At 43.9% G+C, this 17,454-nt stretch overlaps 1 protein-coding gene across 1 annotated transcript in view; it reads left to right on the top strand.

The window, feature by feature from the left end:
* The first annotated feature begins 2,194 nt into the window (after positions 1–2,194).
* Positions 2,195–17,454, top strand: part of STXBP1 (syntaxin binding protein 1) — a 74,311-nt gene continuing 59,051 nt past the window's right edge. Inside the window, exon 1 of the mRNA XM_047069904.1 lies at positions 2,195–2,336. Within this exon, the coding sequence (XP_046925860.1) occupies positions 2,300–2,336 (37 nt within the window). The 5' untranslated portion in view covers positions 2,195–2,299. The remainder of the gene's footprint in view (positions 2,337–17,454) is intronic.

The following is a 17,454-nucleotide window of genomic DNA, read 5'->3' on the forward strand; positions in this document are numbered from 1 at the left end:
GCCTAGACTGTAAAATGATAGGCATGTGAAAGTTCTGTTGGGGTAGATTGGGGTGGGAATGAGAAGGTGGTCACATCTTCCTGCCCTGGGGCTGATAGCAGAACTCGAAGTGTGGCCTGTTGTCCTGGCTCTGCCATTGTTCATTGTGCGGGACCTCTGCAAAGTCCTCCTTTGGCCTCAGCTTCTTTAGCTGTTGCTCAGTATAAAATAATGATTCAGAATTGAGATTCTGGAATTGGGTCTTTGTCACTTACTAGGAAAGCACTTATCTGAATCTCAATATCTTCATCTGTAAATATTATTACCTTTTTTTTTTTTAAGTTTATTTATTTTGGGGGGGGGGGGAGGGGGAGAGAGACAATCTTGAGCAGGCTCCACACTGGCAGCGAGGAGCCGGATGCCGGGCTTGAACTCAACAACTGTGAGATCATGACCTGAGCTGAAATCAAGAGTCAGTCACTTAACCAACTGAGCCACCCAGGCCCCCTATTTTTAATAATATTAAGAGGACTTAGCTCACAGAGTTGTTCCAAAATTTTAATGAGTATTCACTGATTTTATGAACATTAGCTCTTCTGTCCTTTTTGGTTTTTAATTGGCTCAACTCATTCGCTTTTCTTTGAGGTCAGAGGTGAGTCCTGTGCCACATTTGAAAAGTAACCTCCCTCATCAACAAAGAAAGTCCACCCAAAACTGACCTGGGATCACTTTGGTAACATGGACTCCTGTAAGGAGATGCTGAGACCCGAGACGTCCTGCAGCATGTTCCTATCAGATTTGGCACTTAGAAATTTCTAGTCTTTGCAGGGTGCCTGGCTGGCTTAGTCCATAGAGCATGCGACTCTTGATCTCAGGGTTGTGAGTTGGAGCCCCACATTGGGTGTGGACATTATTTAAAAATGAAGTCTTGGGGCGCCTGAGTGGCGCAGTCGGTTAAGCGTCTGACTTCAGCCAGGTCACGATCTCGCGGTCCGTGAGTTCGAGCCCCACGTCAGGCTCTGGGCTGATGGCTGAGAGCCTGGAGCCTGTTTCCGATTCTGTGTCTCCCTCTCTCTCTGCCCTTCCCCCGTTCATGCTCTGTCTCTCTCTGTCCCAAAAATAAATAAACGTTGAAAATAAAATAAAATAAAATAAAATAAAATAAATGAAGTCTTATGGGGCGCCTGGGTGGCTCAGTTGGTTAAGCATCGACTTCCGCTCAGGTCATGATCTCAGGGTCTGTGCCGACGACAGCTCAGAGCCTGGAGCCTGCTTGGGATTCTGTGTCTCCCTCTCTCTCTGCCCCTCACCCACTCGCTGTCTCTCTCTCTCTCTCACTCTCTCACAAATTAAATAAACATTAAAAAGTGAAGTCTTATTTAAAAAAAAAAAAAAAGAATTTTCTAGCCTTTGAGTGCCCAGAGACTTGGATAGGTGTCTGTATTGTACATGGCTGCAGCTCCAATGCCCAGAATAGTAGCTTGTATGTAGTAGTGGTGGGAGACCAGTAAATATTTGTCAGTGACTATTACACAGCCTGAGAGCAACTCTAGTGCTCAATTCTCGTAGCCTCAGGTTTTGTTTTTTTTCCATCTGAGAACGGAGATTAAAAACAATGCTTAATTACTGGGGATTTGATGAGATGATGCAGTCAGACGCTCAGCATGGAGCCTGACACACAAGAGCTCAGTGAATGGTGGCTATGTGGATATAGGTACCGGGAGCAAAGATAACGTCGATAAACCTCCAGTTATGTTGTGGTTAGGAGGCTCTGAGTTCCTAATGTGGGCAAGGGGGGAAATGGAGGGTTCCCAGAAAGAGGAAAGACAGGACATAACGCGGTTTCAGGACGACGGAGCTCGTCAGTAGCCCGTGGCCAGGTGCGGAGGCGGCGACGGAGACTTTAGGACCCTGCGCCCTGGGAGCGCGCGACTGGCCGGGTGCGCGCGGCGCGTGAGGTGAGGGGGAGGGCGCGGCTTTCGCGCCAGCCAGGAACCGCCTCGCGCCCAGCCGCATCTCGGCGGGCGGGGCCGAGCCCCCGGGCCGCAGTGCGATTGGCGGAGGCGCGCGGGTGACGGGGACGGCTGGCACGAGGCCCCGCCCCCGGCCGGCCCCGCCCGCGCGCGCGCGCGCGCGCCGGCAGGTCGGCAGCCTCACTCTGGTTCGCGTCGCGCCTCCGCGCCGAGTCCGCGCTTCAGTCGAGCCCGAGCGAGGCTGCGGAGCGGAGGGCTGCGGCCAGCAGAGCGCGCTGACCTGGGGAGGCGCCGTGTCCGCGGGCGTCGCTTGAGGAGACTCGGTGCCCGAAGAGTCGCGCAGCACGATGGCCCCGATTGGCCTCAAAGCCGTGGTCGGAGAGAGTAAGTGGAGTCGGGGTCCTCCCGCAGGCGAGAGCTGCGGCTGCCCGGCAGGAGTGGGGCGCCGTACCTGCCGCGGCGCCTGGCCTCCACGCCGGCGGCTCGCCCCGCCCGACCGGGGGCTCCGGGCTGGGAGGGTCCCGTTATTTCGGCGCCGCCCTCCTCGCAGGGAAGTCCCTCCTGGCCTCCAGCGGCCCGCGCCCGCTTCCCTGCTTCCCCCGCTCTCCGCTTCCCGCATTCCTCCCCCTGCATCCCACCCCTCCCCTGTTCACCCCATCCTCTTTCACCCATCCCTCCTCTTCATCCCCACTCCTCTCTTCCCTCTTTACTCGCATCCCCCTTCACCCCATCGCTCCCTCCTCGCCCCCATTTCTCTTTCACCCCATCCCCCTTCACGCCATTCCTTCTTCCTCCCCCTTCACCCCGAGCACCCCATCCCTCCCCTTCGCCTCGCCTGTATCCCCTGCAGCCCATCACCCTCCCCTTCCTCACCCATCACCCTCCCCTGCACCCCCGTTCTTCACTCCCATCACCTCCCCCCCTTCCCTTCTCCCCTTCCTTCTTTATTCCCCGAGCTCCCTGATTCCATTCCGTTTTCTGCCTCCAGTCCCTCCCTCTTTCCCACTCTGCTGGGTGAATCGTGACGGGCGAGATCGCGGCCCGCGCCGCCACCCCCACCCCCTCCGGGAGCCCGGGCCGCGGTCCCCGGCTGCGGAGACCCACCTGGGAGCCGCTGGGCGCGCACCGGCTCCGACGCGCCGCTCGCCCAGCCTGGGCCGCCGCTGGCCGCTGGGGAGGAGCTGCCTGTTTTTCCAAAGGCTTGGCTCTGCAGGGCTGAGGCCGCCTCTCTCCTCCTCCCGTTCCGGGGTCGTGGCTGCAAGGGCGGGGTCTTATCTGGGTCCCGAACCCTCTTAAATCACTCGGGAGAGGCGGAAAGCTTTGGCGTGCGGCGGGAGGAGCGGCCCTGCCCTGCCCAGCACCGCAGTCTGCAGTCTCCCTGTTGGCAGGACTCAGCCCTTGCTTGGCTGGACGTTTCGGGCAGTCCAAACCACGGTTGCAGGGAAACGGTTGTTGATGGGTTTGGATGAAAGGCTCAGCGTAAATGGATTTTTAAAAATGGATGTTGGTGAGTGTCGGCTGCAGCGGAGTGAGGGCTGGTGGTGATAATATTTGGAAACGGCGTCCTCGGCGCTAAGGAAGATTGATGATTGGTGTAGGCAGATAGTGCCTCTTCAATATTTTGGCCCTGTCTTTAATAAAAAACGTGTAGGGATTTCCGTGACTTTCGGTACCTCTTTCGGATTTAGAAAATTAAAGCTGGACTTTTCTCTGCAGGAGAGGATAAAAAAGGAAATAGAATAAAAGTGGAAATTACGGTTTCCTTTCCAGTGATTCTATTATTATAGGGCTCTCCCGTCCAGCATTTAAGGCCGGGTAGCGTTCCTTCTGAACATCATAACTGTTTTTCTTCCCCATATTTTCTGTTGGTATATAGGAAATATTCTCACTTGTTTTACACCCTTACCTCACCTATAGCATCAGAAGAAAATTGTCATAAAAACTGAACCCCAAATGAGCACTGTTTAAAAAGTGCCCACAATAACACCTGCCTTCCTCATGCATAAAGTTTCTGAATCATATACATTCTATTTCCTTAGGAGAATCAAGGCATTTAGGGCTGGAAGAGGACCCATGAGGGATCCTCTAATGTCATTTTACCTGTGGGAAAGAAATGGAGGCTCATAGCAGTTAAATGACTTGCCAAAATCAGTGTTAATTAATTTTTTAAAATCTCATGTCCATTTACTTGCAACGTTTGTAAAAAATAACTACCTTTGTTACTCTATACATACAATTTCCTTCCAGAAGCCATTTTAAAGGGTTTTGAAATACAGAATGTTACATTCTTTCATACATGTTACATTCTTTCAAATGTTGGATTTGAATATTGTGCCTTTGAGACAAAAACCCTAAGTGTTATAGAAGCAAGTTTTTGCATCCTTTTGCCAGGACCTTTGTTCATGCAGGTAGCTCCTTAGTAGCCGTTCCCTTTTTTAGAAGCAGCATAGAGGCTAAAAAAAAAAAAAAAAAAAAATCATGAATGCAATATGGCCAAAATGTCTTAAAATTGTTTTTAATGTTTATTAAATTTTGATAGAAAGACAGAGAGCGAGCAGGGGAGGGACAGAGAGAGAGGGAGACACAGAATCAGAAGTAGGCGCCAGGGTCCAAGCTGTCGGCACAGAACCCGACTCGGGGCTCGAACTCACGGACCGTGAGATCATGACCTGAGCCAAAGTCAGACGCTCAACCAGCTGAGCCACCCAGGCGCCCCAGTATGGCCAAAATTTCTTTACTGAAGTAAAGCAAAGCCACTGCTTATGAAAATCAAATCAGTTTTATATAAAATTGGTGAATGTGTGAACAGCATCTGTTCTTTTTCTTTTTTTCTTTTTAAAAAAATTTTTAAAAATGTTTATTTTTGAGAGAGAGTGTGAACCGGGAAGGGGAAGAGAGAGAGGGAGACACCAAATCTGAAGTAAGCTGTCAGCACAGAGCCTGATGTGGGGATCAAACCCACGAACTGTGAAATCATGACCTGAGCCGAAGTCGGACACTTCACTGACTGAGTCACCCAGGCGCCCCAGCACAATTGAGCCGTGTATAAATTTTGGGAAAAAATATAATTGCAATTCTTTGTAAATGACACAGGTTAATTCTGGCTCCCAATTTTGAATGAGGTTTTTAGTGTTTCTTTCTCTAAAAATAAAATAAAATAAAGATTTTTTTAAACCAACATGTCCCCTACACAGCCTGGTCTTCCCAATTTAAATTAACACCTGATATTGTTGATGATCATATTTCCTCATTTTATTTTCTTGTAGCATTTGAAATGAATTGAAAGATCTGGTTCAGTTTTTTGTTTTGTTCGTGTGGGGGTTTTTGCATTTCTTTGATTGTTTCATCCACTCGAATGTGACTTCCAGGAGAGCAGGGTCTTTATCTTACATGTTCACCACTGTACTCCATGCCAAGAGCAGTGGCTGACTCACAGTCAGCCATCAGTAAATGTTTATTAAATGAATGAGTGAAGGATATACAGTGGACAGCAAGATAAATGTAGTTTTTGGCTTCTTGTCACATTTTTTTTTTAATGTATATTTTTGAGAGAGAGAGAGAGAGAGAGAGAGAGAGACCGAGTGCTAGTGGGAAAGGGGCAGAAAGAGAGGGAAACACAGAATCAGAAGCAGGCTCCAGGCTCCGAGCTGTCAGCACAGAGCCCGACGCGGGGCTCGAACTCAACGTCCATGAGATCATGACCTGAGCCGAAGTGGGAAGCTTAACCGACTGAGCCATCCAGGCGACCCATTCTTGTCGCATCTTTTTGAGTTAAGTTTTAGAGCGGCAGTAGGTACAGGCACAACAGAAGTAGAGGAGGTAGGTCAACTTTAAGCTGTTCATTCAGCAGTGTTTGTTCACAGCCTGCTAGAACCATGGGAGACTAAAATATGGGACACTCATGTTGTTGTGATGGACATAGACAATGCTGAGGAGCTTTCTCTGCTAACCCCAAGTTTTCCCTGTCACCCCCCTGTCACTTCCCCCACACAGGATATACTCAGTGTTTTATACTTCTTTGTTGTTAGCCTTGCCCAGCTAGACCAGAAGTTCTTGGAGGGTAGAGTAAAACCTGGTCTTACTCTTTTGTTTTTAAGTTTATTTAGTTTGAGCGAGTGTGTGCGTGAGTGGGGGAGGGGCAGAGAGAGGCGGGGAGAGAGAGAAGCCCAAGCAGCCTTGGCACAGAGCCCCCATGCCTGGGGCTCGATCCCATGAACTGTGAGCTCATGACCTGAGCCTAGATCAAGAGTCTGACACTCAATCAACTGAGCCACCCCAGGCACTCCGAACCTGGTTGTTCTTATGTCTATCATTAGTGTAGGAATGAATTAGTGCTTGGTACTCAATAGATGTTGAATGAATAACTTAATCTTTATATGTAGCAATTTAGAGACTGGGCTCTTGGAATTAGACTACCTGGGATAAAATTCTGGTTCACCACTTATTAGCCATGTGACTTTGGCAAATAATTGAACGTTTTTGTGCCTCAATTTTTTAAAATATAAAGTGAGTAACAATAGCACTTACCTTTGTGGGGTTCTATGAGTGTTCAATGAATTAGTGCAGGTATAGCACTTAGCACAGTTCTTGGCATCCAGTAACTTCAATAAATATTCTCATCATGAAAAGATCCACAAAGTGGGTCAGTAAGTATTAGAGGATTATGAGAAGAGATTGACTAGCTCTGTCCTGTGGGGCCACAGTTTTGGGGGAGAAAGCAGAGTCTTAGATAAATTTCTTTTTTTTTTATGTTTATTTTTGAGAGAGAGAGAAGAGAGAGAGAGAGAGAGAGAGAGAACGCGTGCGCACGAATGGGGGAGGGGCAGAGAGAGAGAGGGAGACGCAGAATCCAAAGCAGGCTCCAGGCTCTGAGCTGTCAGCACAGAGCCCCACACGGGGCTCGAACTCACGGACTGCAAGATCATGCCCTGAGCTGAAATCAAGAGTCAGATACTTAACTGACTGAGCCACCCAGGCGCCCCTCGGATAAATTTCTTGAGAGGTGCAAATAAACTGGAAAATGGGAGAATCGACCTTAAGAGCCTATGGACAGGTTTGTAATCTGACCCTACTTCTGTTTCCAGTTCTACTCATGTCTTTTTACCCTTTTTTCTTTATTTTTTTTCTATAAAATATACTCGTTTTGTACTCTTTACAAAGAGAATGTAAGAGAAAGGATAATTTTTTGTGTGTGGCATTTTATATCTATTTTATGGTAATAAATAATGTCTCAATCATATAAATCTGAGTTGTAATCCAGGGTTATTTCTGTTCCCTGAAGTTTCGTCAGTGTTACAACGATGTAAGGAGTTCAAAATGTACTATTTGTCTTTCTTGTTGTTTCCTAGCTGTTAGTGATTTCTCCTCATGTTTGTTTATAAGAATCACATTCCTCTGGAAAAGAATGCAGTTTTGATTTGTACATTAAGTACATACGTTTTTCAGATGGGGCCATGATTCATAGGATGTGTCGGAAGTTGAGAGGACGCCTAGAAAGAAGCAGTCTTTGTTCTCACACTTCTCTTTTTTCTGTAGAAACTTTGGTTAGCGTACAAATAACAAGTATATTTTGAGATATATTATACATGTATTTTTCCCAGTCTTAAAATCAAGGTATAATTTGCATGCAGTCATATTTACCCTTTTTAGTGAGCAGTTTTTCACATTTCAGCCGTTACCTACGGTCATGTAACCACCGCCATACCCAAAATACAGAATAGTGTCATTACCCCCTCAAATTCCCTCGTGCTGCCCTTTCTGTCGGCCTCTCCTTCCACACCCAGCCTTGGGCAAACACTGAACTGTTCTCTGTCTCTGCAGTTTTGCCTTTTCCAGAATGGCACTTCAGTGGAATCATACAGTACGGAGCTTTCTGAATATGACCTCTTTAATGTTAGTATATAATGCCTGAGAGTCATCATGTCGCGTGTATCTGTAGTTCGTCCCTTCTCATTGCTGACTGCTGTTCTTTTGTGCCGATGCACCACTTGGTTTATCCCTTTGCCAGCCGAAGGACGTCTTAGTAATTTGTACTTTGGACAATTGCGAATGCTTCTGCAAACATTCACACACGGGTTTCTATGTGAACAGATCACTTGGATATATAAATCCCCAGGAGTGGAATTAATGGGTCATATGATAGGTGTATGTTAACTTTATAAGAAACTGTCAAATTGTTTTCCAAAGTAGCTATACCATTTTGCATTCCTACCAGCATCCTTGTTAGTGCATGGTCTTACAAGTTTGTAAAATTGTAGCCCTTCTGATAGGTATTGGTATCTCATGGCTTTGTTTTAAGTTTATTTTGAGAAGGAAAGAATGTGAGCAGGGGAAGCTCAGAGAGAGAGAGTGGGAGAGAGAGAATCCCAAGCAGTCTCTGCTCTGTCAGCAGAGAGCCCAGTGCTGAGCTTGATCTCACAAACCATGAGATCATGACCTGAGCCGAGATCAAGAGCTGGATGCTTAACCAGTTGAGCCGCCCAGGTGCCCCATGGTATCTCATGATTTTAATTTGCATTTTGCTAACGATTGATGATGGTGAGAGGCATTTTTTCATGCCTTTATTGTCATCTCTATATCTTTGTTGAAATGCCCAAATCTTTTGCATATTTTTTATTGCGTTATTTTCTTATGATTGAGTTTTGAGAGGTCTTTATATATTCTGGGTGCAAGTCCTTTATCAATTATATGATTTTCACACAAGTTATGTCTTGTCTTTTCATTTTATGAACAGTAGTTTTCAGAAAAGAAGTTCTAAATTTTGATGAAGTCCATCTTTAATGGATTGTGTTTTCAGTATCCTATTGAAGATATCTTTGCCTACCCCAAGTTCAAAAAGACTTTCTGTGTTTTATATATTTTCTGTGTTTTCTTTTAGAAGTTTTATAGTTTTAGGCATTATATTTAGTCTTTCATCCATTTTGAGTTAATTTTTGTATATCATGTGAGTTAGGTTCGTTTGTGTGTGTGTGTGTGTGTGTGTGTGTGTGTGAATTTTTTTGTATGTGAATGTTCAGTTCTGGCCCCGTTTGTTGAAAAGACTGCTCTTTTTCCCATTTTTTAAAAATCCATTTTTCCATTGAATTGTCTTTGTTCTTTGATGAAAATCAGTTGGCCATACATGGGTGTGTCCATTTCTGGACTTCCTGTTCTGTTTCATTGATCTATATGTATGTTTTCACCAACATCCACTCTGTCTCAATTATTGTAGCTTTAAAGTAAGACTGGAAACCAGGTATTGTGAGTTCTCCAACTTTTTTCTTCTTTTTCATAATTGTTTTTGTTCTTTTGGTTCATTTGCTTTTCCATATAAATTATAGAATTAGCTTATCTATTTCTATTTGAAAAATCTTTCTGGGATTTTCATTGGAATTGTGTTGAATCTATAAATCAGTTTGGGAAGAATTAGCATTTTAACAAATTTACTTTTAAAGTTTTAGTTTCTTAGCTATATTGCAATGTGAAAATCATAATTCCTAGCTTTACAAATAAGGGAGCAACCCTCTGATGAGAATTACATATAGTTTAGCAGGGTTGCAGAATACAAAGTCAGTTTACAAAAATTTGTATAGAAATTGAAATTTAAAATAGGACCATTTACAGTTGAGTGAAAAAAAAAAGACACACGAGAGACTTAGGTATAAATCTAATGGAATATATTTTAGATCTGTATGCTGAAAGCTGTAAAATACTGATGAAAGAAATCGAAAAGGCTTAAATAAATGGAGCAATATACCACATTCATGGAATAGACCAATTTATGTTACATTTATTTTACTCTTTTTATTTTTTTAACATGTCATTTCAATTCTCTTAGGTAGATACCTAGGTAATAGAATTGCTGGGTCATATGGTAACTCTATATTTAACTCTTTGAGGAATTGCCAAACTGTTTAAATTTATTTATTTATTTTGAGAGAGAGAGGGAGCGTGCGCGTGTGAGTGAGCGCAAGCAGGGGAGGGGCAGAGAGAGAAAGAGAGAGAATCCCAAACAGGCTCTACACTGCCAGCATGGAGTCCAACCATGAACCCTGAGATCATGACCTGAGCCAAAATCAGGAGTTGGACACTTAACCGACTGAGCCACCCATGTGCCCCTCCATTGTGGTTTTGATTTGCGTTTCCATGATGGCTGTTGATAAGCATTTTTTTTTCATGTGCTTATTGGGCCATTTGTACATCTTTGAAAAGATATCTACACAGATCCTTTGTCCATTAAAAAAAATTTTTTTTTTAACGTTACTTATTTTTGAGACACAGAGAAAGACAGAGCATGAGCAGGAGAGGGGCAGAGAGAGAGGGAGACAGAATTCGAAGCAGGCTCCAGGCTCTGAGCTGTCAGAACCTGCTGCGGGCCTCAGACTCATGGACTGTGAGATCATGACCTGAGCTGAATTTGGACGCTTATCCAACTGAGCAACCCGGGTGCCCCCTTTGTCCATTTTTAAATTAGATTGTTATAATTACATTTTTAATCTACATATTATCTTCATTTGAAGTTATTAGTTTTACTCTTTTAAATGTGAAAGTGGAAATCTTCAGTAAATGATAAGTATGTACATAAATCTGACCAGTTGATCTATTTCTGTAATCATCTACTTTCTATTTTTCTGTATACTTTTGATTAAAAACTACATTTTTCTTGTGATGGTTGTGATTCTATGTCCTTTTAGACAATTCATTAAAATTTAAAAGTTATTGGGGCACCTGGGTGGTTCAGTTGGTTAAGCATCTGACTCTTGATCTTGTCTCAGGTCATGATCTCATGGTTTGTTGAGTTTGAGCCCTGCGTCAGGCTCTGTGTTGGCAGCACAGAGCCTGCTTGGGATTCTGTCTCTCCCTCTCTCTGCCTCTCCCCTACTCTGTCTCTGTCTCTCTCTCAAAATAAATAAACTTAAAAAAAAATAAAATTTAAAAGTTATTGTTGCTGAGTGGTCCCATTAGGTCTTTATTCCCAGTTTATTAATTGAAAGTGTCGTACTTTTAATTTTTAATTTCTTTTAATTTTTAAAATTTATTTTGAGAGAGACAGAGACAGCACAAGAAGGGGAGGGACAGAGAGAGAGGGAGAGAGAGAATTCCAAGCAGGCTCTGCACTGCCAGCACAGAGCCCAATATGGGGCTTGAACCCACAAGGCTGTGAGATCATGACCTGAGCCGAAACCAAGAGTTGGATGCTTAATTGATTGAGTCACCCAGGTGTCCCTAAAGGTGTCATGTTTTTTAAACTCCTCACTTACTTGGGGCACCTGGGTGGCTCAGTTGGTTAAGCGTCTGACTTCGGCTCAGGTCATGATCTCGTGGTTCGTGAGTTCAAGCCCCACATTGGGCTCTGTGCTGACAGCTCAGAGCCTGGAGCCTGCTTCGGATTCTGTGTCTCCTCTCTCTGCCCCTCCCCTGCTCACACTCTGTTTCTATCTCTCTCAAAAATAAATAAACATTAAAAAAAATTTAAACTCCTCATTTATTTTTTATTAAAAAAATTTTTTTAATGTTTATTTGTTATTGAGAGACAAAGAGACACAGAGCATGAGCAGGGGAGGGGCAGAGAGAGTGGGAGACACAGAATCCGAAGCAGGCTCCAGGTTCTGAGCTGTCAGCACAGAGCCCAATGCGGGGCTCGAACTCACAAACCACAAGATCATGACCTGAGCCAAAGTCGGACGCTCAACCGACTGAGCCACCCAGGCGCCCCTATTTTTTATTTTTAGTAGGCTTCATGCCCAGTGTGGGGTCAAACTCACTACCCTGAGGCCAAGAGTTGCATGCTCTACCAGTGAGGCAGCCAGGCCCCTCTAAACTCCTCACTTTTTTAAGGATTCTAATGTTGTTGTCTTACACTTAGACCAAAAATTAGTTTAGTTATAGTTATGATTAAAAAAATTACAAAGGAATGGTACAGGACAGTATAAGCAGGGAGGCTTACACTGTTAACAGGGAGGCCTGGCATAAACCAGGGGAGGTTAGAGAAAGCTTCCCTCAGGAAGTGATATTTGAACTACTTCCTTTTAGTTCCAGGTTACTAAGAATTTGTTTTTTAAATTAGTATTAACTACTTTTTCAGTTTCTTTTGAGATGATCGTATAGGTGTTCTTATTTAATCTATTAATGTAATCTCATTAATTCTAATATTGGATATCATTGCAATTCTGAAATGAACTTTGTTATTATGTATTATCCTTTTTCTGTATTGTAAAATTCTGCTTATTGTTTATGCATCTACATTTATTAATATTGGAGCCTCTGGCTCTTCTTTGAACATTTCATGTATATTCCCATCCCAGGGCTTTGTATTTTTCATTCCCTATGTCTGAAATATGCTTGTTCCCTTAATTCCTTTAAGTCTCTAGTCAAATACCACCTTGCCAGTGAGGTCTTCTTTCACAACTTTATATAAAATGGAAACTTTCCTGTTCCCTCCCTTACTATGCTGAACTGTCACTAGCTGACATTTCATACTTACCCGTTTGTTTGTTTATCCTTGCTTCCATTAGCCAAATGTGAGCTCTATGAGAGCATAGACTATTTTGTTCACTGCTGTATCCCTAGCGCCTAAAACAGTCCTGGTACATAGTAGGCACTCAATACATATTTGGAATGAACAATTGAACACCATATTTTACATATGTGTATGTGAATTTTTTCTCTCTTAACTCTTTGTCAGGTTTTCGATATCAGAATTTCTCTTATTAAATGAAATGGGAAGTTTCCATTTTTTTTGTATGTTCCCAAATAGATGAAATAACATAGGAATTCCCTTCCTTGACTGTCAGAAGTGATTTACCTATAAAACTTTGAATTTGAGGAGAAAGGATAAATACTTGACAGGCTTTTGATATGTTTGTTCCAGTTGTCTACTTCTTCAGTCAGTTTTGGCAATTTGCATTTCCTTATAAAACAGGCCTTATGGGGCGCCTCGGTGGCTCAGTTGGTTAAGCGTCCGACTTTGGCTCAGGTCATGATCTCACTGTTCATGAGTTCAAGCCCTGAGTCGGGCTCTGTGCTGACAGTACAGAGCCTGCTTGGGATTCTCTCTCTCTCCCACTCTCTCTGCCCCCTCTCCCCCTCACACTCTCTTTCTCAAAAATTAAAACAAGCCTTTCAACCTAAAAGATTTTAATTTATTGACTATACATTAAATTTGTATAATTTAGAAAATAGCTCCTGCACTTGTAATTATGATTCCCTTTCTCACTTTACCCTGTGTTATTATTTTCATGGAAATACATGCTAGAGACTTGTCTATTTTAATTGTCTGTTTTAAAAAATCTTTTTTTTCCTTTGTGTTGTGTACATGTGTGTTCTTATTCTAATTTCTTGAATAAAACGGTTGGTTAATGTTTTTCCTTGTAAAAGTATCGAGGGATATGAATTTTCATCTGAGTACAGCTTTGACTTGCCATTTATTTCTAAATATAATCCTCCTTTGTTTTGAACTAGATGTCATTCTTATGATGGGGTTATAAGCAGTTTAAATTGGGCCAAAATTTCCATAAGACATGATTTGGGACTCAGGTAACATCCATGTGTTATGCATTAGGCATAAGAGAGCGTATATCTGCCACAGGATCCAAAAAGGACTTACTGAGTGTGCACTGAAAGATTTTTCCCTCTGGCTTTTTTTTTTTGGCACACAGCATCTCTTAGACGAACAGGTGTTTGGCAGCTGACGAAGTATCTTTTATTTAGTGGAGTGGTCAGGCCAAATTTTATAGTTATCATTGGCAACTCAATAGCCATAAAATTTGAACCCTAGTCCCATGGCTTGCCTGTATGAGAAGTCTTGGAGAATCCCCAGCTTGATCTTTTTTTTTTTTTTTAATGTTTATTTATGTTGAGAGAGAGAGAGTGTGTAAATGGGAGAGGAGCAGAGAGAGAGAATCCCAAGCAGCCTCCACGCTGTCAGTGCAGAGCCCTACGAGGGGCTCCATCTCACAAACCATGAGATCGTGACTTGAGCTAATATCAAGTCAGACACTTAACCGACTGAGCTACCCTGGCGCCCCCTCCCCTCCCAGCTTGATTTTTTTCATTGCTTCAATCAGTTGCTTCTCTGCAGGGCTGTTCCTACCACTGAAGTTAGGGTGAGGTATCCAAGATTTCATCTGAATTTTAAGAAGTGTGAGTTTTACTTACCTTCTTCCCTCCACATGTTTTTTTTAAATTAAAACAAAATTTAAAAAAATCAGTGAGAGGCAGTATTGGGCAAGTGGAAGAAGTTCTGGACCAGAAGTCAGAACGTCCAGCTAATAGTCCCAGTTCTCAAGCTTAGCGGCTAGATGACCTGGACATCATATTAAACTTATTTTTAAATTAGGAATGCTGTTCCCAGCAGCACAGAGTTCTTTCAAGGGTCACATTAAATAATATACAAAAAAATTGCTTGGAAGAATTAAAGAATTACTCTAAAGGGTTATTATTACTTTACAGATATAACTACAGAGAATAGTTTACTGTTTAAAGTTAGTGAATAAGTTATTAGGAGAGTCCAGGAAATGAATCACTATGCTTTTGATAGACACAGGATCTAATAATTACTAGACAACAGCCAGATGTTGTCCATTCTGATGCCCTTTGGGAGAGTTTGCATTGGTTAAAACAAAGCAATTTGCTTCTGATACACACCGATCTGAGTTTAATCTATGTCTCTGCGGCTCTGAAGCAAGAGTAACTACTGATGGCTCGGATTGTAAGCTTTCCTAGGGCAGATTTCCAGTATTCCTTTTTTTAAATTTTCCTGTTTCTTACATGCCACTGACATTCCACTTTATTTATTTGTTTACATATTTATAAGTAAACTCTGTACCCAGTGTGGGGCCCAAACTCATGACTCCGAGATCAAGAATCACATGCTCTACCAACTGAGCCAGCCGGGTGCCCCATGGTATTTCACTTTAAATGTCTATTAATTATCTGGCCTAAAAGCTGACCTTGTAGGAAGTGAGTGAGATATCAAGTATTTATCACATTAGGAAAACCTATTAATCCTTGGGAACAATGACAACAACAAAATCAGAGCTAGAGAAAAGTAGAAAAAAACAACAACAAATTTTTAAAAAATTCCTGGAGCCTAGGTGTGAAGATACAGACTTAAATCAGACTTTCCAGCAGTAATTCCTTGTTTGGAAGATTTCCGAGATGACCATATATCACGGCTTGTTTCCATGTCAGCATGCCTCAGAGGATTCTAGGACCAAGTGTGTTCACTCATTCAACCAGTATTCAACCATGTAGTCTCATTCAACTCATTCAACCGTGTAGTCTCCTATGTGCCAGAGGCTGTGCTAAGGGCAGTGGATACAATGGTGTACAAGTAGATCTGGTCCTAGTGGGATTCGAACAGGCAATGGTAGCACATCAGGATAAGTGCCCTGAGAGAGGCAGTATGGTGTGATGATACTGGAGCACATGGCAGAGCCTCCAACAAGCCCTGGGGAATGAGGGAGGCTGAGGGAGACCTGGAGGAGGAGGAGGAGGAGTTAGCCAGGAGAAGGATGGTGGGGCCTGAGGGAGAGTAAGTCAAGTAGGTGAATGTCTCAGCTTGGCAAGAGAATAAGAGAGAAGGGCTCAATATAGCTGGAGCTGGGGAGTGAGGGAGAGATGCTTGGGGCTCTCTTACCCTTGTGAAGGACCGTTATCTTTATTCCAGGAGCCGTGGGACACCACTGAAGGTTTTAAGTCAGGGGGAGACTTGGTTAGGATTTAGTTTAGAAAGATCTCTGGTTGCTGCATGGAGGGTGGTGGGAGGGAGGGAGACTGAGGGCAGAGGATTCCATTAGGAAGCTGCTGTGGTGGCTCAGGCTGGGAACAGTGGAGGTGAGCATGGTTTGCTCTGCCAGGGAAGGAGAAGTAGCAGTGGGTGGAGAGAAGAAAATCACACAAAGAAGACTGCGGGGGAAGAAGTGTCAGGTCATGGTGATTGCTTGAATGTGCAGGATGAGGAAAAGGAGTTGGGAAAGATTCTGTTTTCTGGCTTGGTCAGCCAGTTGGAAGGTTGTACCATACGAAAGGAGGAAAAACAAGTTCGCTGGGGGACGTATGCTTTTATAGGCATTGCTTTTCAGGTGCCTATGGACCATGTAAGGGAGATGGCCAGTAGGCAGTGGGCAGATGTGCCCCGAAGGTCTGGGCTGGACATTTGGATTGTGGCGTCATCAGGTGACTGAAGCTGGGGGATCGGGTCAGATCACAGAGGAGAGGGTGTAGGAGAGAAGAGGGCCTGGGGGTCCCCCCAAGGGACGCTGACGTTACAAATGGACATAGGAAGAGCAGCCAGCAGGTTTGAGAGTCAGAGATGGGAAGGTGAATCTAGCAGAGCAGGGTCTATGATTTTGTCAGTCACGGGGCCCGTCCTCAAATTGTCTGAAAGCAGGCTTGAGCTGGCAACCAGGAATCTGCATTTAGGAGTGAGTCTTTGCTCTCCAGACTGGGAGGCCTGGGACCTGGATACTTTCCCAAAGGTTTTCTCTCTGTGTCTTAAAGTCACTCTGTGTCTGTATGAACTTTATTGTTCAGGATTGTTTTGAGGAGGAAGTAAGGATATGGTTATAGTCAGTCAAAATGCAAAGCTCTGAGGAGTTGGGATTTAGGCCATGTCAAGATGGCATCCAAGTGTAGAATCTGGGCTCTGGGAACAATCTTAGAAGCATCATCCAGACTCCCACCCAGAGCAGGAAGTCAGATTATACTAGTTTGTTGGATGAAAGTTGGCGGCAGATTTTTTCCCTTCTCTGTGGCTGTTGGGGACAGACGGTATCATTTTCACGTCTGTGCCAGCGTAGATTTTCACAGTGACAGGTATAAGCCAGTAGCAGTGTTACAAAAGTGAGGGAGGAAAGGCCGCTTATACTGTGCTTAGATGTTGCTCAGGACTTTCCAGTACATTCTAATCCAGTCACAGATGATCCTCATGAACTTCCTTTAATGGCAGTAGGAACAAAGCTGCTTCTGTTTGGCAACTGAGGGGGAAAAGGAAGACCTTTTAGGCTTAGATGGTTTTCGGAGTCCCCATCACTGAGAGTGACAGGGCAAAGCAAACCTTGGTGACCCTCTTCTCTCATAGTTCCTTTTCACCCATCTTCTCGAGCACTGATGTAACCAGGAGAGGAAGGAGAGAGGCCTCTTACGGGTCTCCGGACACATCAATATTGTTGGTACTAGTTGCTAAGGATTTGAGAAAATAAAACATTGCAGTTGAGCAAGAGTCTCCCTCTGCTCTATGTTAATTTCACACTCTAGGCTTTCCACAATAGACTCCTGTGAGGCAGACCCCTTAAAAATTACTCAGCCTACAGACCTAATCATGTTTTGGGTAAAAGTGCTTCAGGTTTTTAAGATGAGGCAATCATGTGGCTACTGAAGTTTCCAGTTTGCTTTCCCTCAGATAATCCTAGGGTGAGTTACCTTGAACTTTACTGTTTTGGTTGTGTGCTGGGTGTCTCTCCCTCTGTGTCCCCCTCTCCCCCATCCCTACTTATCCTTTAAGGAACTTTGAAATTCAAGT

This window comes from Lynx rufus, unplaced genomic scaffold (assembly GCF_022079265.1).
Source record: "Lynx rufus isolate CCGP_SWC_20201006 ecotype Redwood Valley unplaced genomic scaffold, mLynRuf1.p SCAF_10, whole genome shotgun sequence".
In the NCBI taxonomy this organism is placed as follows: Eukaryota; Metazoa; Chordata; class Mammalia; order Carnivora; family Felidae; genus Lynx; species Lynx rufus.